Source organism: Podarcis raffonei, chromosome 7 (genome assembly GCF_027172205.1).
Source record: "Podarcis raffonei isolate rPodRaf1 chromosome 7, rPodRaf1.pri, whole genome shotgun sequence".
Taxonomy (NCBI): Eukaryota; Metazoa; Chordata; class Lepidosauria; order Squamata; family Lacertidae; genus Podarcis; species Podarcis raffonei.
The window spans coordinates 67,057,625-67,079,413 of record NC_070608.1 but is presented as its reverse complement, the minus strand read 5'-3'; the positions used below and the strand labels follow the sequence as shown (position 1 = coordinate 67,079,413).

General features: G+C 42.2%; 1 protein-coding gene across 1 annotated transcript in view; it reads left to right on the top strand.

The window, feature by feature from the left end:
* LOC128418108 (uncharacterized) overlaps positions 1 to 19,573 on the top strand; it is a 34,553-nt gene extending 14,980 nt beyond the window's left edge. Inside the window, exons 5-19 of the mRNA XM_053397571.1 lie at positions 3,465 to 3,649; positions 4,882 to 5,172; positions 5,613 to 5,759; positions 6,145 to 6,262; positions 6,682 to 6,833; positions 7,345 to 7,512; positions 7,701 to 8,083; positions 12,083 to 12,189; positions 14,099 to 14,283; positions 15,530 to 15,814; positions 16,256 to 16,402; positions 16,788 to 16,905; positions 17,325 to 17,476; positions 17,992 to 18,159; positions 18,348 to 19,573. Coding sequence (XP_053253546.1) covers positions 3,465 to 3,649; positions 4,882 to 5,172; positions 5,613 to 5,759; positions 6,145 to 6,262; positions 6,682 to 6,833; positions 7,345 to 7,512; positions 7,701 to 8,083; positions 12,083 to 12,189; positions 14,099 to 14,283; positions 15,530 to 15,814; positions 16,256 to 16,402; positions 16,788 to 16,905; positions 17,325 to 17,476; positions 17,992 to 18,159; positions 18,348 to 18,740 — 2,999 coding nt within the window. The 3' untranslated portion in view covers positions 18,741 to 19,573. The remainder of the gene's footprint in view (positions 1 to 3,464; positions 3,650 to 4,881; positions 5,173 to 5,612; positions 5,760 to 6,144; positions 6,263 to 6,681; positions 6,834 to 7,344; positions 7,513 to 7,700; positions 8,084 to 12,082; positions 12,190 to 14,098; positions 14,284 to 15,529; positions 15,815 to 16,255; positions 16,403 to 16,787; positions 16,906 to 17,324; positions 17,477 to 17,991; positions 18,160 to 18,347) is intronic.
* Positions 19,574 to 21,789: the final 2,216 nt, after the last annotated feature.

The following is a 21,789-nucleotide window of genomic DNA, read 5'->3' as shown; positions in this document are numbered from 1 at the left end:
CTGAAAAGCAGAATTATATGAACATTCATACACACATCTAAGAGGGCAAGAGGAATTTGACTTCTGTGAATTTTGATGTGAACTGACCTGCCGTCTGCTCCAAGTGTGTGGATCAGAATGCAATTATCTTTCACATTTTGCATGGCTCCTAATGTTGCAATACAGTTCTTAGCTTAAGCACCAAGATGCTTTAAAAATGCCTGTTTCAAGATAACACACCTTTAGAAATGTGTACACTGAGATGAAATAATATACCTCTTTAAATAGACATTTTGTGAATAAATCACTTGGATCACCTGGGGAAATTATACTTGTGCCACCTACAGCATATCATAAGGTGGTAACCCCAAAATGGGCATTTTTTGCAGTTGCCTCTGTGCTGTGAAATGCCCTTTTCTCTGCCATATGTGAAGCAGCAACCATCACTTGCTTCAGATACCTCATGAAGACGTATCTTTTTGCCCAGTCTTTCCCTGACTCATAAGTTTAGTCCCTGTTTCATGTGAATCCCCCAAATCTGTTTCTTGTTTGCTTGTACTAGCAGAAAGTGCCTGGCATTGCCCAGGAAGTCTAAGAACCCCAAAAATATTGTGATTTTTAAATGGATAGCGTGATTTGTAGGTTTTTTGGACATGCATACATACTGATACAGGGTGCAGCGCATCCAACAGCATTCAAACGTAGATGAAAACCATCTCCTCCACCTCAGGAAACCTCATTTGTGACCATCACACCACATTGTGTGATGTCATGGGCAAGTCACATTTCTGTTCACCATCTCGATTCAAAAGAGCATCTGGTGTCCAAATGAAGACCACTGCCTCCTCACTGGGAACCCTCATGCTGAGTTGGGAGACAATATCTCAAGAGGCATCTAAACTGGCACAGTTGCAACTCACCATGCAATAGTGGGTGAAACCAAGTAAAACTGGGAAATGATATCTTCAGAGGTGTCCATATCACCTCTGATTTTTGGACCCATCGTGCCAAAAATCAGGTGAATTAGTGCCCATCATCCTAATGTGGATGAAGATTGCCACCTGCACCTCAGGAACTCTTGTGCCGAGTTTGGTGATGATATTTTAAGAGACAATGTGCCGAGACCTTGTGCCGAGTTTGGTGGTGATATTTTGAGAGACAGCTTAGCCCTCTGAGGCCCAGGGCAAGTGTACTCGGCTGTCCCCACCTGCTCTCCAGAGGCCTGGTTGTTATCAGAAGCATGCTGCCTTCTGCCTTGGAAATTTCATCAAGTCATTTTGGCTCATAGAAACATTCTCTGTGGATTTAACCAATCCATTTTGGAAGCCAACTAAATGGATGGTCATCACCATGTCCTCTAACAGTGAATTCATGAATTCATATGTGCTGGGCTGCCATGTCATTTTCAATTTGCAACACATGTCATAATAATCTCCTGATACCTGAACTGAGGGTCTTGACATCTGCCCTAGGTTATGGCATTCACCTGGATCCCAGGCCATGACACCCTGGTATCATTCCAACATTCCTCAGATGAAAATAGAGAGATTTTCACCGGAGGAACGTTGGAGGGTATATGGTTTGTGTGTTGTTGGTGTACATGTGATTTAAAATCGGAAACTTGATTTTAAAAAATTATTATTAAAACCAGCAGTGCTGTAAAACCTGGTGGTGGTGTTGTTAAGTTATCTTGCGATTAATGTTAACTGAATATGCACAAAACAAAACATAAAAAACTAAAGTGACACCACAACACCCCTGTCAGCCAAACAACCGCTGCCCAAGACACTTGCTTTCCTTAGCAAGGTGAGTGAGAAGCTACTTCTGGTTAAACGGAATGCACCACTCATACATGGCAACTCCATGTTGCCTCTTCTCTCAAGATAGGGGCAGCTTTAAAAACATACAAAAACAGTTCGGTAATCACATTTCAATGGCATAGAAAATAAGAATATAGGTGTCTCTTTTGGCTCCTGGGAGGCTGAGCATCTGTTGAAAGGCCAGTGAGTTGGTTCACAAAGCAAAGGGCAGGGATGGAATAAGGTTGCTGGTCTAGAATAATGGGTTAGGGATGCTGGTAGCACTGTGGTCTAAACCACTGAACCTCTTGGGCTTGCTGACTGGAAGGTCAACGGTTCGAATCCATGCGATGGGGTGAACTCCTGTTGCTCTGTCCCAGCTCCTGCCAACCTAGCAGTTCAAAAGCACGCCAGCGCAAGTAAATAAATAAGTAAATAAATAAATAGGTACTGCTGTGGCAGCAAGGTCAACAGAGTTTCCATGCACTCTGGTTTCCGCTTTGGTGTTCTGTTGCACCAGAAGTGGTTTAGTCCTGCTGGCCACATGACCCAGAAAGCTGTCTGTGGACAAACACCAGCTCCCTCGGCCTGAAGCGAGATGAGCGCATCACCCCCATAGTCGTCCAGGGGTCCTTTACCTTTACCTAGAATAACGGCTTCAGGCAGGAGGCAGGAGGGCTCTGACCGAGTCCTGGAGTCCATCCACCTTCTTCCCAAAGCCTAGTAAACACTAACTAGGCTTTAGGAAGGAGCCCTCATGCCTTCTTTCCAAATCCACTGTTGCTCCAGGAGCTGCTTCCATAGCCCCCATCCACTGGCTGGGGGAAATTGGGATGCCCTGTGATCAAGTCAGAAGCTGTGATGGTTTTAAGAGTTTTGTCACTGTCTCATACTTGGAAGTGAAACAAAATTTAAAAATTCCTTCCAGTAGCACCTTAGAGACCAACTAAGTTTGTTATTGGTATGAGCTTTCGTGTGCATGCACACCTCCGGTATGAGATGTTTCTTAGTAAGTGAAGTGGTGGCGTGATGAAGGGAATAAGAAAGCAATCCTCAGCATTTCCTGGTTATAGGAGCATCCATTGGAGTCTCTTGGGAGAAAATACTGGTTTTAAGGGATAGTTTTAAGAGTCATTATCAGGAGTGCTTTGGACACCCTGCCAATACATGGAGATCTTCAGTGCTGAAAGGGCATGTCATAATCCATCTGCTGCTTGCAGTAGATGAAGTGCACATAATTATACAAACTCATATCTGAAGCATATGTGGCAATCCATGATAATTAGGTCTGATTATTATAAATGTCCAGTTTTTGCACTGCACTGTTTTCATTATGTAAATTTGGTTTAATGAAATGGTTGCAGGTTTAGAACTTCAGGCTTGTTTAATGGTTGTGGGGGTGTGAGATGATCAGTATAAATACCAGCGTCTCACAGGAGGAGAGCATCACACTCACCTGCCAGACTCCTATCATCACAGCTGAAGCCAAGGTAAGCAGCTCTCCTTTCAAGCATCCATGCAGCCTTGTGTTGGGTGATGTGCATCTTTACAGCAGTTCTTTTATCATGGGTAGTTCTTCAAAATTGTGGGTTTGGTGATAGAATGTATTGCAGTGCAGAAGTAGGAACAAGTATATCTGTATTCTGAAGGATCCTGACATGATGAGCTGTTTTGGTCTTCCCTCAGAGCTTTTGAATTCCATCATGACCACCCTGCCTGAAGCCAATGCTAAATTTGGAGTCGACTTTTTCAAAGTGTTGACCACTGAGCACCCATGCGACAACCTCGTGTTCTCCCCTGCGAACCTCACCGCAGGCCTGGGCCTCCTCGCTTATGCATCTGGTTGTGAACAAGCAGATCAGATTGAGAAGGTGGGACTAATCAAGCAGTAGAGATGCAGCCTTCAGACTGGGCTCATCATTAGCAGATACCTTTCCATCACTGGTCATATTTGATACAAGTTGAGAAATGACCTCACTGTGGCTTGATCCAGTAATAAGCCCAGTCAACGTCTCTGCACAAAATCCCATAAATGTGCAGAGATCAAAGAATATTGCATCACTAGGCATGGAGTAGAAATTTGGTTGAATGGAATGGAAATCTTCCAAATGGAATCTTCCAAATTTGTAGTTTTCAGAACAATGTTTGAGCCAAAAACAGCTCTTTTTTAATAGATTTGTACTTACCTGTACTTATTTTGTAAAAGTAATATTTACAAAAAATCATATATTAGGGGAAAATGTGCATAAAAATGAAGATATTAGTGAAAGTAGCATAACACATGCATTATATTGGGGAAATTGCTTGCAGAAATGTGTACATTAGTAAAAGAAAATGCATCTAAAAATGGGTTTATTAGGAGAATTTCGCACTACAATGCTTGTGATTAAAAAAATAGCAAACGGTTGGAGAACTAAATTTAAGATTCGATTCCTTCAGTTCTCATCCTATATGAGATTTGTTGCTATCAGCTCAAGGCAGAACCATAGATTGCCTAAAGTTTGTTTTGAAGATTAGTATGCAGGAAGATATCCATCCTGCCAATGTCACATATGATCTAAGAGTCATGTGAATCGTCCCTAATATACATATCAGGATAATAAGTGCTGCTGTTATAATATTGCCTGTGCAACTGAAGCAATGTTCCAATTTCATTCAAGGTCCTGCATTGGGATGAAGTGAAAGAGTGTGACAAACCCAGAAGCAGGAGCCTGGGACATTCAACAACCAGACTAAGAAGGGTATGTAAAAGAACGCTTGGATAAAAGTGTATTCCTCCCCTGCCCATAGAACCCAGCTTGCATATTAGTATTATCTCCTGTTATCTCAGCATCAAATCCATGCCTGTTGGGAAGAAACATATCTGAAGGAAGAACAGAGGCAGCGAGCAGTCAATCAATGAAAGCGCAAATGTCATTTTCACAAATACATTTGAAACAAAATATTCAGATGTGAAGTTAACTGCCCCTCCTTAAGTTGAATGGGGAATACAGCCTGCAATTATTTGTGGTATATTTGTGGCTTCTCATTTGTGGTATCAGTGCAACACTGGGAAAACTATACAGTTCTATGAGTCTACATACATTTTGTAACTTCATTGCAGGCACAAGAAAAAGTTGAAACCTGCCCCAGACCAAGACCCCGTCCTGAGCCAACCAAGCCTGAAGCAACTCGCCCCAGACCAAGACCCCGTCCTGAGCCAACCAAGCCTGAACCAACTTGCCCCAGACCAAGACCCCGTCCTGAGCCAACCAGGCCTGAGCCAACTTGCCCCAAACCAAGACCCCGCCCTGAACCAGAGCAACCTAAACCTTGTGACAAGAGACGAGTCATTCACCGCCCAGCTCCTTGCCCTGAGCCCGAGCCCGAGCCCGAGCCACGTTGTCCCAGACGCGTAAGTTGTGAAACATCTGGAGAGTTTCATCTAGATGATTTTATTTTTATTTTTTATTTAAGATTTAGAGGCTGTCTCTAAGCATTCTACATGATACCACACAACTTGTGATAAAATCGACAGGAAAGTAGGGATGAAACTGCTAAATTCTTGCTTAGATGTGAAGTTCACTGGGTGATGTTGAGTCAGTCACCATCAACCCCCATCTAATGTTGCTGTGAGCATAAAATTGAGTAAATCACAAGAAAGGTGTGCTGGGCTGCCTGCAGGGATTCAGATGTGATAAACGTTTACTTCAGAGTAGGCATTCCTGAGTTCAATATAACTTTCAAGTAAGCATTCCTGCCTGAGATAAGGGTATAGATTTTCTTTCTCACAAGACAAACCCTTAAGAAGCAGCCAGGTGTCATGAGAATTAACCTTCTATTTTGAATCCTTAGGATGTTCCCTGCTACGAGTGTGAGGAGCCTGAAGGAATCCATACAGCATTCAGCAAAATCCTTGCGACTCTTAATGAGCCCAGCAGCAACTATACCCTGAGCTTTGCCAACAAGCTCTATGGAAACAAGGACATTGCCTTCATCCAGGTAATGCTAATTTTGGCTCCTATGGGTGCTTCACTGTACTGTGAGAACCAAGTGCACATTGCAACCTGCAATTGACTGTATTCTACATAAATGGGTTCATCATCTACTGGTGTCTGTCAAAGCTGTGCCTCATTCCCAGGCCATCAGAGGAAATGATAACAATTACTTGCTCTACAAAGTGCTTTACCTACAAAATCCAGTGATGGTGGTGGTGGTTGCTGTTGCTTTTATTATTATTATTATTTATTATATTTATACCCCACTCATTGGGAGGAATTGGGAGGAACTGAATTTTTGAGGGCATTAGGCAGCAAATGGAAAATTCCCAAATGAGAAAGGTGATTATGGATAATATATGGATCCAATGTTTTCTTGTTCTGTTCAGAAATTCCTTTACTGTGCTCTGAAACTGTACTTGACTGAAGTGGAGAACGCTGATCTGCATAATGCCCCAGAGGAAGTGAGGAGACTCATCAACCTTTGGGTCGAAGTCCAGACACATGGTAAGACCACAGCACACTCCAATGACTTCTTGATATAACTTTCACGACAGGGAGGTCATGATTTTTATTCTGCAAATCAGGAACCAATTAAATCTTACTGAACCAACAATCAGTCAAGAGCCCATTGTGGGATGGCCTCTGCTCTCCTCCAAACCAGAGGAAAGGTCAGATTATCAAAATAAATGAAACTGGTGCCCATAATATTTTGTTTATTAAAACATTTAAATACCTCCATTTGGCTGCAAAGGACCACTCAGGGTATAATTAAGTACTTCATCTATCAAGTTGCTTAATTTATCTTCTATAAATAGTGAGTTAGAAGTTTTGTGCTAACTCATACAGTGTAATATTATAACTAAAATCTGAATATATATATTTTTTATTTTTAAGAAAACCTACTATATCCATTTCTTTCCCAGGTAAGATCAAGGACCTTCTCCCCAAGGACAGCTTTGACTGCCTTGCTCAGCTCCTGCTGGTGAATGCTCTCTTCTTCAAAGGACAATGGGAAGTGAAATTTGACAAAGAGCTCACAGAAGAAGCTCCCTTTTACCCTCATCATGCAGATGAGGTGAGTTAGAAACATATTCCTAGCTTCCTTGCTTCTTTTGTGCAGAGACAATGTACCTTGTAACTTCCAGAATACACGTTTAGTGTTGGAGTTGAGTTGCCCCAATAAGGTCTTGATGGAGGTCACTTGAAACACTTGGTGCAAGGAAGGCTCTGCAATGCTGGACGGTCATCACCCCTTTTAGTTGAAGATGATGGCCCAAAACTAGAGTTAGCTGTCCTAGAGCCCCACTGCTAAAAATGGGGTTTAACTTGGCCACTTGATACCAGTCCAATTGATTTCAATTTAGTAGGATTGTTGCTGAAATTACAAAAGAGAAGAATCTGCTGTCTCCCTTTTCTTTTTCTCTGGGAGGTGTTTTTTGTTTTGTTTTTTCGTTTTGCAATGCCTAATCTCATGCTCTCAAAGAAAGAAAGAAAGAAAGAAAGAAAGAAAGAAAGAAAGAACTTCCCAAAGAAAACTAAGTTCCTTCTCTCTTTTTAAATATTTACTTTTTTCCTTTTCTTCACAGAAGGAATGCCACAGCGTGCAGCTGATGCACAGGAAGGGTGTCTACAATGCAGGGACAATTGACCTATGCGACGTTCAAGTCCAAGTTGTTGAGATCCCCTACAAGAACAATGAACTGACCTTCGTTCTGCTGCTGCCAGTAGACTGCAGTGCAGAAGCTCTTGAACAGGTAAATGGTCTTTCCATTCCTATGATACTGACCATCGCCTTATTCACCTTGTCCATCTCTGGCCCTCAATTTCAATAATACTGGTGTGGAAAAAGTCTGTTGATATATTATTCTTATTGTATTCACCCTTGTTTTGATTCAATCTGGGATTGGAATGATATCACTATAACTTCTATGTGTTCCTCTAGCTGGAAGATGGACTTAGCCACGAGCATCTGCTTGACCTGTCCTGTCATCTGAAGGCCATTGAGGTGGATTTGGCCATTCCCAAGTTCAGCTCAGAGAAGAGCATTGAAGCCAACGAATACCTGAATCTGCCGGATCTGACTGACCACGAAAAGGCCGATTTCTCTGGAGCAACCACAACAGAAGGCGTGGCTCTGACTCAGCTGGTCCATGATGCTGCTATCGAGATTGATGAGGAGGGTGGTGAAGAACCAGAGCCAGTCCCTTGCCCCAAAGATAGGCGTCCACGTCGGGAACCTGTGGAGTTTCGGTCTGACCATCCTTTCCTCTATTTCATCGTGCACAATTCTACCCAGAGTATCATTGCTCTCGGTAGATTTGCTAAGCCAGAATAAGAGAAGAGTTCTGATGCATGGAACAAGATGAATGGAAAACGGATATGGAAGATGTTTTATAAAAAAAAACCTAGTATTTTCCCCTCTCTGCCTCATATTTTGTAATGTCAATCATTGCAGATATTTGGTCCAAGAGAACTTTCATTTGGTGGTGGGCCTAATTTTCATGGTATGATAATGATGCTGTTGTCCTACCTGTCTGCAATTCTTTCTCCGCCTATTTTACAACTTTTTGAGGAAAATCTTGCCTCCTGAGTGCTGAATATTGTCCTAGTTCTTAAACAGAAATCTAGGTAATCAGAACAGCTGATAAAACAGAAATGTCTATATTCTGAATGGAAGAGAGCTTCTTTCCCTTAAGGTCTTGCATGAAGCGCAATATTCAGGGCGTGCAGTTTTCCGTGCTACTATAGCACTGTGATGGAAGAAGCTGCCCTTCTTTGGGCTACAGTTGACAGCAGAATGGAGCCTGGAGGCAGGAATATGTCACTACTCTGGAATCTGCTTCCTGATGAATGTTTTCCTGTTGATTCCTGTTGCAATCCTGTCTGAATAACTGAAACACATTTGTATGCCTTCTGCTGAATTACTTTCCCTGAAGTCAGCATGAGGATTCCAGCCTACACCTACTTACCTTTGAGTAAGCTCTGCTGAATTCAGTGGGACTTACTTTTGAGTAGACACATATAGCATTGCAGTACAAAAACAATAAACTGTAGTCTGGCTCCTCAAACTGATTTTTCCCCCCTATGATGTCTGTGAGACTATACTCTTTCTTTGAAACCTATGAAACCCTGTTGCATCTTTTTTTCTGAACTGCACAATATCTCAATAAACAAAGCATTTAATAACATTGTTGTTTTGTCGTTTTCACTTATGTGAGGTGTATTGTAGAGTATGGGTTCTCAAGAGCTGTGATTAAAAGTCTTCCCAAGGTACTCAGACAACAATTTTTTTAAGCCTCACCTAGTGTTCTAAAGCCAAACTATAAGATAGGAATTCCCCATCCACATCCAAAAACTGAGACACAGGAATACAGCTAGAAATACACACAAACGTAGCCACGCAAACAACCCTCAGTTCTGCTCCCCCCTCAACTTAAACACGGCTAGACAAGACCCCACAGCCCCATGTAAACACAGTCAGTCAAGCCCCCCTGAAAATAATCTCTACCCAAACACAGGGAAGCAACATTTCCAAAATAAACCTATACAAAAACAGTCACGCAATACCCACCACACCCATCCAAACATAGTGTGGTGTAGTGGTTAAGAGCAGTGGACTTGTAATCTGGTGAACCGGGTTCGATTCCCTGCTCCTCCACATGCAGCTGCTGGGTGACCTTGGGCTAGTCACACTTCTTTGAAGTCTCTCAGCCCCACTCACCTCACAGAGTGTTTGTTGTGGGGGAGGAAGGGAAAGGAGATTGTTAGCTGCTTTGAGACTCCTCAGGGTACTGATAAAGTGGGATATCAAATCCAAACAGGGAACTGCCCCACCCAAAAGGACTACCCGAACCCAGCCAGGATACTCTTCTGAAAAAACACACACAAGGACACAAATACCCCACAAACTGCATACCAACACAGCCAGGAACAGCCTTCCCTCCAGCTGAGAAAACCCCACAAAAACATAGCCCAGGAACACTCCCAACCACTTACACAAGCACAGCCAGCCAACACCCCCCCTTTTCCAAACCCCCAAACACCAACCAAGAACTATCACCTTCATTCCAAAGCTCCCTCTACACAGCCAAGCACTCCCTCTTCCCAACCACTCCAAAAATCCTACACAAATGCAGCCTTGCAGCATTTTGCTCCCCTCCAAGATACCCCACACAAGACAGCTGGGCAGCATGAAGCCCTGTCCCCACTCAAAACACTCAGTCAGACTATCACTTGAAATCCCATACAAAACATGGGAAGGGGTGTGTGGCGATCACACAGGGTCCCCGGACGTTTGATGGTCTATTGATCCCTGTGCCACCACTGTGATTGCTTCCCTGCTGCCACCAACCCGTTTCTCCCGGGTACACATGGAGTCCAGACAGCTGTTAACATTAAACCAAATAAACAAGTTTATTTTATAAGCATTAACAAGTTTATTGTTTCAGATAATTTTTCTTGTAAGTTTCTTAATCTTAGTTTCTTTACCAGCCTAAAACTTCTTAATAACTTCTAACTGATTATCCCAACTGTCTCTCTGACTCCTCTTAACAGATTCTCTCACTCTCTCACATCAAACTATCCCAACCCACAGACTTATCTTCCCTTTCTCTTTTCTAACACCCGACTGACTGCTTAAAAACACTAACTCTAACTCTAACTCCTCCCCTTGGGTTCCCACTGGCCAATCACTTCACTCTCATTTAACCCTTTCTTTATGACCCAGCATGTTTGCCTAGGAGGGCAAATGCCACAGGGGGGAATTCACATAGTGAATTAAATAAAAAGCTGGGAGATGAACATACTTTCCTTTGCAATGCTGAGGTAATCTCTAAGAAAGCAGAAAGCTTTTTGTTCTTAGTAGGGATGAGTTGTCCCGCCTGTTTTGGTTCTGCCAGTTTCTCATATTTCCAGTCTTAAACTCCACTTTGTTTCTGCAGCAATTTTCAATTTCTTTTCTTTTTTTTTTAAGTGAAAATTTTCCAGCATTTTAGTGTGAATTTGTCCTACATTTTGTTTGTTATTTTGCTACTATACACATTTTTTGCAAACATCATTTCCCTAATAAAATTCATTTTTGTATGTTGTTTCCACTAATATACGCATTTTTGTACACACTAGTTGCCTGGTTAACTGCATTGCAAAATTCAGAGAAATGCAAATTTCAAAGAGTACCTGTGTTTTGGTTCAAATATTGTTTCAGAAAGTGCAAAGTTGGCAGGTTTATGTTTAAATGAGAAGTTTACCAAATTTCTCCTCCATTCCAACAGCTTAGCAAAATACAATAGGAACATTCCAAGTCAATTCAGAATCTGGGCAACGTGTATCAATCTAGTAAGGAATTTTCAGTCATGGCCGGGCGTGCAGTACTTTGATGTGGCAGAGGTTGGATCTGAGATCCAAATGCCAAACTACATATTTGACTCAACATAGCACACAAAGTATCCATTTCCTAGAAGAAGGAACATTTTGTCATATGTGGTGGGAATGTAAAAAGGTGAAAAGCTTCTGGGAGATGATATATAATGAGATGGAAAAAATGTTGAAATATACATTTATAAAGAAACCAGAAGCATTATTACTGGGCATTGTAGGAAGTGATATAAATAGAAAGGACTGTAAGTTGTTTTTATATGCAACAACAGCAGCAAGATTGTTATTGGCCCAAAAATGGAAGCAAGAAGAACTACCGACGAAAGAAGAATGGAGGATGAAACTAATGGACTATGCAGAATTGGATAAACTAACAGGAAGGATTTGAAACCGTCGGGACCAGAAATTAACAGAAGACTGGAGTAGATTTACAGACTATTTGAAAAGTATTTGTGATGATCAGAGTATGCTTGTAGGTCTGCAAGTAGTTTTGTGAGGAGTATTATTGGAATTATTGCAAAAATGGATATCGTGCCAAAAATCAGGTGAATTAGTGCCCATCATCCTAATGTGGATGAAGATTGCCACCTGCACCTCAGGAACTCTTGTGCTGAGTTTGGTGGTGATATTTAGAGAGACAGCTTAGCCCTCTGAGGCCCAGGGCAAGTGTACTCGGCTGTCCCCACCTGCTCTCCAGAGGCCTGGTTGTTATCAGAAGTATGCTGCCTTCTGCCTTGGAAATTTCATCAAGTCATTTTGGCTCATAGAAACATTCTCTGTGGATTTAACCAATCCATTTTGGAAGCCAACTAAATGGATGGTCATCACCATGTCCTCTAACAGTCAATTCATGAATTCATCTGTGCTGGGCTGCCATGTCATTTTCAATTTGCAACACATGCCATAATAATCTCCTGATACCTGAACTGAGGGTCTTGACATCTGCCCTAGGTTACGGCATTCACCTGGATCCCAGGCCATGACACCCTGGTATCATTCCAACATTCCTCAGATGAAAATAGAGACATTTTCACCGGAGGAACGTTGGAGGGTATATGGTTTGTGTGTTGTTGGTGTACATGTGATTTAAAATCGGAAACTTGATTTTAAAAAATTATTATTAAAACCAGCAGTGCTGTAAAACCTGGTGGTGGTGTTGTTAAGTTATCTTGTGATTAATGTTAACTGAATATGCACAAAACAAAACATAAAAAACTAAAGTGACACCACAACACCCCTGTCAGCCAAACAACCGCTGCCCAAGACACTTGCTTTCCTTAGCAAGGTGAGTGAGAAGCTACTTCTGGTTAAACGGAATGCACCACTCATACATGGCAACTCCATGTTGCCTCTTCTCTCATGATAGGGGCAGCTTTAAAAACAAACAAAAACAGTTCGGTAATCACATTTCAATGGCATAGAAAATAAGAATATAGGTGTCTCTTTTGGCTCCTGGGAGGCTGAGCATCTGTTGAAAGGCCAGTGAGTTGGTTCACAAAGCAAAGGGCAGGGATGGAATAAGGTTGCTGGTCTAGAATAATGGGTTAGGGATGCTGGTAGCACTGTGGTCTAAACCACTGAACCTCTTGGGCTTGCTGACTGGAAGGTCAACGGTTCAAATCCATGCGATGGGGTGAACTCCTGTTGCTCTGTTCCAGCTCCTGCCAACCTAGCAGTTCGAAAGCACGCCAGCGCAAGTAAATAAATAAGTAAATAAATAGGTACTGCTGTGGCAGCAAGGTCAACAGAGTTTCCATGCACTCTGGTTTCCGCTTTGGTGTTCTGTTGCACCAGAAGTGGTTTAGTCCTGCTGGCCACATGACCCGGAAAGCTGTCTGTGGACAAACACCAGCTCCCTCGGCCTGAAGCGAGATGAGCGCATCACCCCCATAGTCGTCCAGGGGTCCTTTACCTTTACCTAGAATAAAGGCTTCAGGCAGGAGGCAGGAGGGCTCTGACCGAGTCCTGGAGTCCATCCACCTTCTTCCCAAAGCCTAGTAAACACTAACTAGGCTTTAGGAAGGAGCCCTCATGCCTTCTTCCCAAATCCACTGTTGCTCCAGGAGCTGCTTCCATAGCCCCCATCCACTGGCTGGGGGAAATTGGGATGCCCTGTGATCAAGTCAGAAGCTGTGATGGTTTTAGGAGTTTTGTCACTGTCTCATACTTGGAAGTGAAACAAAATTTAAAAATTCCTTCCAGTAGCACCTTAGAGACCAACTAAGTTTGTTATTGGTATGAGCTTTCGTGTGCATGCACACCTCCGGTATGAGATGTTTCTTAGTAAGTGAAGTGGTGGCGTGATGAAGGGAATAAGAAAGCAATCCTCAGCATTTCCTGGTTATAGGAGCATCCATTCTTTTACTTGAGTCTCTTGGGGGAAAATACTGGTTTTAAGGGATAGTTTCAAGAGTCATTATCAGGAGTGCTTTGGACACCCCGCCAATACATGGAGAATTCAGTGCTGAAAGGGCATGTCATAATCCATCTGCTGCTTGCAATAGATGAAGTGCACATAATTATACAAACTCATATCTGAAGCATATGTGGCAATCCATGATAATTAGGTCTGATTATTATAAATGTCCAGTTTTTGCACTGCACTGTTTTCATTATGTAAATTTGGTTTAATGAAATGGTTGCAGGTTTAGAACTTCAGGCTTGTTTAATGGTTGTGGGGGTGTGAGATGATCACTATAAATACCAGCGTCTCACAGGAGGAGAGCATCACACTCACCTGCCAGACTCCTATCATCACAGCTGAAGCCAAGGTAAGCAGCTCTCCTTTCAAGCATCCATGCAGCCTTGTGTTGGGTGATGTGCATCTTTACAGCAGTTCTTTTTTCATGGGTAGTTCTTCAAAATTGTGGGTTTGGTGATAGAATGTATTGCAGTGCAGAAGTAGGAACAAGTATATCTGTATTCTGAAGGATCCTGAAATGATGAGCTGTTTTGGTCTTCCCTCAGAGCTTTTGAATTCCATCATGACCACCCTGCCTGAAGCCAATGCTAAATTTGGAGTCGACTTTTTCAAAGTGTTGACCACTGAGCACCCATGTGACAACCTCTTGATCTCCCCTGTGAACCTCACCGCAGGCCTGGGCCTCCTCGCTTATGCATCTGGTTGTGAACAAGCAGATCAGATCGAGAAGGTGGGTCTAATCAAGCAGTAGAGATGCAGCCTTCAGACTGGGCTCATCATTAGCAGATACCTTTCCATCACCGGTCATATTTGATACAAGTTGAGAAAAAGAATGACCTCACTGTGGCTTGATCCAGTAATAAGCCCAGTCAACGTCTCTGCACAAAATCCCATAAATGTGCAGAGATCAAAGAATATTGCATCACTAGGCATGGAGTAGAAATTTGGTTGAATGGAATGGAAATCTTCCAAATGGAATCTTCCAAATTTGTAGTTTTCAGAACAATGTATGAGCCAAAAACAGCTCTTTTTTAATAGATTTGTACTTACCTGTACTTATTTTGTAAAAGTAATATTTACAAAAAATCATATATTAGGGGAAAATGTGCATAAAAATGAAGATATTAGTGAAAGTAGCATAACACATGCATTATATTGGGGAAATTGCTTGCAGAAATGTGTACATTAGTAAAAGAAAATGCATCTGAAGTGGGTTTATTAGGAGAATTTCGCACTAAAATGCTTGTGATTAAAAAAATAGCAAACGGTTGGAGAACTAAATTTAAGATTCGATTCCTTCAGTTCTCATCCTATATGAGATTTGTTGCTATCAGCTCAAGGCAGAACCATAGATTGCCTAAAGTTTGTTTTGAAGATTAGTATGCAGGAAGATATCCATCCTGCCAATGTCACATATGATCTAAGAGTCATGTGAATCGTCCCTAATATACATATCAGGATAATAAGTGCTGCTGTTATAATATTGCCTGTGCAACTGAAGCAATGTTCCAATTTCATTCAAGGTCCTGCATTGGGATGAAGTGAAAGAGTGTGACAAACCCAGAAGCAGGAGCCTGGGACATTCAACAACCAGACTAAGAAGGGTATGTAGAAGAACGCTTGGATAAAGGTGTATTCCTCCCCTGCCCATAGAACCCAGCTTGCATATTAGTATTATCTCCTGTTATCTCAGCATCAAATCCATGCCTGTTGGGAAGAAACATATCTGAAGGAAGAACAGAGGCAGCGAGCAGTCAATCAATGAAAGCGCAAATGTCATTTTCACAAATACATTTGAAACAAAATATTCAGATGTGAAGTTAACTGCCCCTCCTTAAGTTGAATGGGGAATACAGCCTGCAATTATTTGTGGTATATTTGTGGCTTCTCATTTGTGGTATCAGTGCAACATTGGGAAAACTATACAGTTCTATGAGTCTACTTATGGATACATACATTTTGTAACTTCATTGCAGGCACAAGAAAAAGTTGAAACCTGCCCCAGACCAAGACCCCGTCCTGAGCCAACCAAGCCTGAAGCAACTCGCCCCAGACCAAGACCCCGTCCTGAGCCAACCAAGCCTGAAGCAACTTGCCCCAGACCAAGACCCCGTCCTGAGCCAACCAGGCCTGAGCCAACTTGCCCCAAACCAAGACCCCGCCCTGAACCAGAGCAACCTAAACCTTGTGACAAGAGACGAGTCATTCACCGCCCAGCTCCTTGCCCTGAGCCCGAGCCCGAGCCACGTTGTCCTAGACGCGTAAGTTGTGAAACATCTGGAGAGTTTCATCTAGATGATTTTTTCTTTATTTTTTTATTTAAGATTTAGGGGCTGTCTCTAAGCATTCTACATGATACCACACAACTTGTGATAAAATCGACAGGAAAGTAGGGATGAAACCGCTAAATTCTTGCTTAGATGTGAAGTTCACTGGGTGATGTTGAGTCAGTCACCATCAACCCCCATCTAACGTTGCTGTGAGCATAAAATTGAGTAGAACACAAGAAAGGTGTGCTGGGCTGCCTGCAGGGATTCAGATGTGATAAACGTTTACTTCAGAGTAGGCATTCCTGAGTTCAATATAACTTTCAAGTAAGCATTCCTGCCTGAGATAAGGGTATAGATTTTCTTTCTCACAAGACAAACCCTTAAGAAGCAGCCAGGTGTCATGAGAATTAACCTTCTATTTTGAATCCTTAGGATGTTCCCTGCTACGAGTGTGAGGAGCCTGAAGGAATCCATACAGCATTCAGCAAAATCCTTGCGACTCTTAATGAGCCCAGCAGCAACTATACCCTGAGCTTTGCCAACAAGCTCTATGGAAACAAGGACATTGCCTTCATCCAGGTAATGCTAATTTTGGCTCCTATGGGTGCTTCACTGTACTGTGAGAACCAAGTGCACATTGCAACCTGCAATTGACTGTATTCTACATAAATGGGTTCATCATCTACTGGTGTCTGTCAAAGCTGTGCCTCATTCCCAGGCCATCAGAGGAAATGATAACAATTACTTGCTCTACAAAGTGCTTTACCTACAAAATCCAGTGATGGTGGTGGTGGTTGCTGTTGCTTTTATTATTATTATAATTTATTATATTTATACCCCACTCATTGGGAGGAATTGGGAGGAACTGAATTTTTGAGGGCATTAGGCAGCAAATGGAAAATTCCCAAATGAGAAAGGTGATTATGGATAATATATGGATCCAATGTTTTCTTGTTCTGTTCAGAAATTCCTTTACTGTGCTCTGAAACTGTACTTGACTGAAGTGGAGAACGCTGATCTGCATAATGCCCCAGAGGAAGTAAGGAGACTCATCAACCTTTGGGTCGAAGTCCAGACACATGGTAAGACCACAGCACACTCCAATGACTTCTTGATATAACTTTCACGACAGGGAGGTCATGATTTTTATTCTGCAAATAAGGAACCAATTAAATCTTACTGGACCAACAATCAGTCAAGAGCCCATTGTGGGATGGCCTCTGCTCTCCTCCAAACCAGAGGAAAGGTCAGATTATCAAAATAAATGAAACTGGTGCCCATAATATTTTGTTTATTAAAACATTTAAATACCTCCATTTGGCTGCAAAGGACCACTCAGGGCATAATTAAGTACTTCATCTATCAAGTTGCTTAATTTATCTTCTATAAATAGTGAGTTAGAAGTTTTATGCTAACTCATACAGTGTAATATTATAACTAAAATCTGAATATATATATTTTTTATTTTTAAGAAAACCTACTATATCCATTTCTTTCCCAGGTAAGATCAAGGACCTTCTCCCCAAGGACAGCTTTGACTGCCTTGCTCAGCTCCTGCTGGTGAATGCTCTCTTCTTCAAAGGACAATGGGAAGTGAAATTTGACAAAGAGCTCACAGAAGAAGCTCCCTTTTACCCTCATCATGCAGATGAGGTGAGTTAGAAACATATTCCTAGCTTCCTTGCTTCTTTTGTGCAGAGACAATGTACCTTGTAACTTCCAGAATACACGTTTAGTGTTGGAGTTGAGTTGCCCCAATAAGGTCTTGATGGAGGTCACTTGAAACACTTGGTGCAAGGAAGGCTCTGCAATGCTGGACGGTCATCACCCCTTTTAGTTGAAGATGATGGCCCAAAACTAGAGTTAGCTGTCCTAGAGCCCCACTGCTAAAAATGGGGTTTAACTTGGCCACTTGATACCAGTCCAATTGATTTCAATTTAGTAGGATTGTTGCTGAAATTACAAAAGAGAAGAATCTGCTGTCTCCCTTTTCTTTTTCTCTGGGAGGTGTTTTTTGTTTTGTTTTTTCGTTTTGCAATGCCTAATCTCATGCTCTCAAAGAAAGAAAGAAAGAAAGAAAGAAAGAAAGAAAGAAAGAAAGAACTTCCCAAAGAAAACTAAGTTCCTTCTCTCTTTTTAAATATTTACTTTTTTCCTTTTCTTCACAGAAGGAATGCCACAGCGTGCAGCTGATGCACAGGAAGGGTGTCTACAATGCAGGGACAATTGACCTATGCGACGTTCAAGTCCAAGTTGTTGAGATCCCCTACAAGAACAATGAACTGACCTTCGTTCTGCTGCTGCCAGTAGACTGCAGTGCAGAAGCTCTTGAACAGGTAAATGGTCTTTCCATTCCTATGATACTGACCATCGCCTTATTCACCTTGTCCATCTCTGGCCCTCAATTTCAATAATACTGGTGTGGAAAAAGTCTGTTGATATATTATTCTTATTGTATTCACCCTTGTTTTGATTCAATCTGGGATTGGAATGATATCACTATAACTTCTATGTGTTCCTCTAGCTGGAAGATGGACTTAGCCACGAGCATCTGCTTGACCTGTCCTGTCATCTGAAGGCCATTGAGGTGGATTTGGCCATTCCCAAGTTCAGCTCAGAGAAGAGCATTGAAGCCAACGAATACCTGAATCTGCCGGATCTGACTGACCACGAAAAGGCCGATTTCTCTGGAGCAACCACAACAGAAGTCGTGGCTCTGACTCAGCTGGTCCATGATGCTGCTATCGAGATTGATGAGGAGGGTGGTGAAGAACCAGAGCCAGTCCCTTGCCCCAAAGATAGGCGTCCATGTCGGGAACCTGTGGAGTTTCGGGCTGACCATCCTTTCCTCTATTTCATCGTGCACAATTCTACCCAGAGTATCATTGCTCTCGGTAGATTTGCTAAGCCAGAATAAGAGAAGAGTTCTGATGCATGGAACAAGATGAATGGAAAACGGATATGGAAGATGTTTTATAAAAAAAAACCTAGTATTTTCCCCTCTCTGCCTCATATTTTGTAATGTCAATCATTGCAGATATTTGGTCCAAGAGAACTTTCATTTGGTGGTGGGCCTAATTTTCATGGTATGATAATGATGCTGTTGTCCTACCTGTCTGCAATTCTTTCTCCGCCTATTTTACAACTTTTTGAGGAAAATCTTGCCTCCTGAGTGCTGAATATTGTCCTAGTTCTTAAACAGAAATCTAGGTAATCAGAACAGCTGATAAAACAGAAATGTCTATATTCTGAATGGAAGAGAGCTTCTTTCCCTTAAGGTCTTGCATGAAGCGCAATATTCAGGGCGTGCAGTTTTCCGTGCTACTATAGCACTGTGATGGAAGAAGCTGCCCTTCTTTGGGCTACAGTTGACAGCAGAATGGAGCCTGGAGGCAGGAATATGTCACTACTCTGGAATCTGCTTCCTGATGAATGTTTTCCTGTTGATTCCTGTTGCAATCCTGTCTGAATAACTGAAACACATTTGTATGCCTTCTGCTGAATTACTTTCCCTGAAGTCAGCATGAGGATTCCAGCCTACACCTACTTACCTTTGAGTAAGCTCTGCTGAATTCAGTGGGACTTACTTTTGAGTAGACACATATAGCATTGCAGTACAAAAACAGTAAACTGTAGTCTGGCTCCTCAAACTGATTTCCCCCCCCCTATGATGTCTGTGAGACTATACTCTTTCTTTGAAACCTATGAAACCCTGTTGCATCTTTTTTTCTGAACTGCACAATATCTCAATAAACAAAGCATTTAATAACATTGTTGTTTTGTCGTTTTCACTTATGTGAGGTGTATTGTAGAGTATGGGTTCTCAAGAGCTGTGATTATAAGTCTTCCCAAGGTACTCAGACAACAGTTTTTTTAAGCCTCACCTAGTGTTCTAAAGCCAAACTATAAGATAGGAATCCCCCATCCACATCCAAAAACTGAGACACAGGAATACAGCTAGAAATACACACAAACGTAGCCACGCAAACAACCCTCAGTTCTGCTCCCCCCTCAAATTAAACACGGCTAGACAAGACCCCACAGCCCCATGTAAACACAGTCAGTCAAGCCCCCCTGAAAATAATCTCTACCCAAACACAGGGAAGCAACATTTCCAAAATAAACCTATACAAAAACAGTCACGCAATACCCACCACACCCATCCAAACATAGTGTGGTGTAGTGGTTAAGAGCAGTGGACTTGTAATCTGGTGAACCGGGTTCGATTCCCTGCTCCTCCACATGCAGCTGCTGGGTGACCTTGGGCTAGTCACACTTCTTTGAAGTCTCTCAGCCCCACTCACCTCACAGAGTGTTTGTTGTGGGGGAGGAAGGGAAAGGAGATTGTTAGCTGCTTTGAGACTCCTTAGGGTACTGATAAAGTGGGATATCAAATCCAAACAGGGAACTGCCCCACCCAAAAGGACTACCCGAACCCAGCCAGGATACTCTTCTGAAAAAACACACACAAGGACACAAATACCCCACAAACTGCATACCAACACAGCCAGGAACAGCCTTCCCTCCAGCTGAGAAAACCCCACAAAAACATAGCCCAGGAACACTCCCAACCACTTACACAAGCACAGCCAGCCAACACCCCCCCTTTTCCAAACCCCCAAACACCAACCAAGAACTATCACCTTCATTCCAAAGCTCCCTCTACACAGCCAAGCACTCCCTCTTCCCAACCACTCCAAAAATCCTACACAAATGCAGCCTTGCAGCATTTTGCTCCCCTCCAAGATACCCCACACAAGACAGCTGGGCAGCATGAAGCCCTGTCCCCACTCAAAACACTCAGTCAGACTATCACTTGAAATCCCATACAAAACATGGGAAGGGGTGTGTGGCGATCACACAGGGTCCCCGGACGTTTGATGGTCTATTGATCCCTGTGCCACCACTGTGATTGCTTCCCTGCTGCCACCAACCCGTTTCTCCCGGGTACACATGGAGTCCAGACAGTTGTTAACATTAAACCAAATAAACAAGTTTATTTTATAAGCATTAACAAGTTTATTGTTTCAGATAATTTTTCTTGTAAGTTTCTTAATCTTAGTTTCTTTACCAGCCTAAAACTTCCTAATAACTTCTAACTGATTATCCCAACTGTCTCTCTGACTCCTCTTAACAGATTCTCTCACTCTCTCACATCAAACTATCCCAACCCACAGACTTATCTTCCCTTTCTCTTTTCTAACACCCGACTGACTGCTTAAAAACACTAACTCTAACTCTAACTCCTCCCCTTGGGTTCCCACTGGCCAATCACTTCACTCTCATTTAACCCTTTCTTTATGACCCAGCATGTTTGCCTAGGAGGGCAAATGCCACAGGGGGGAATTCACATAGTGAATTAAATAAAAAGCTGGGAGATGAACATACTTTCCTTTGCAATGCTGAGGTAATCTCTAAGAAAGCAGAAAGCTTTTTGTTCTTAGTAGGGATGAGTTGTCCTGCCTGTTTTGGTTCTGCCAGTTTCTCATATTTCCAGTCCTAAACTCCACTTTGTTTCTGCAGCAATTTTCAATTTCTTTTCTTCTTTTTTTAAGTGAAAATTTGCCAGCATTTTAGTGTGAATTTGTCCTACATTTTGTTTGTTATTTTGCTACTATACACATTTTTTTGCAAACATCATTTCCCTAATAAAATTCATTTTTGTATGTTGTTTCCACTAATATACGCATTTTTGTACACACTAGTTGCCTGGTTAACTGCATTGCAAAATTCAGAGAAATGCAAATTTCAAAGAGTACCTGTGTTTTGGTTCAAATATTGTTTCAGAAAGTGCAAAGTTGGCAGGTTTATGTTTAAATGAGAAGTTTATCAAATTTCTCCTCCATTCCAACAGCTTAGCAAAATACAATAGGAACATTCCAAGTCAATTCAGAATCTGGGCAACGTGTATCAATCTAGTAAGGAATTTTCAGTCATGGCCGGGGGTGCAGTACTTTGATGTGGCA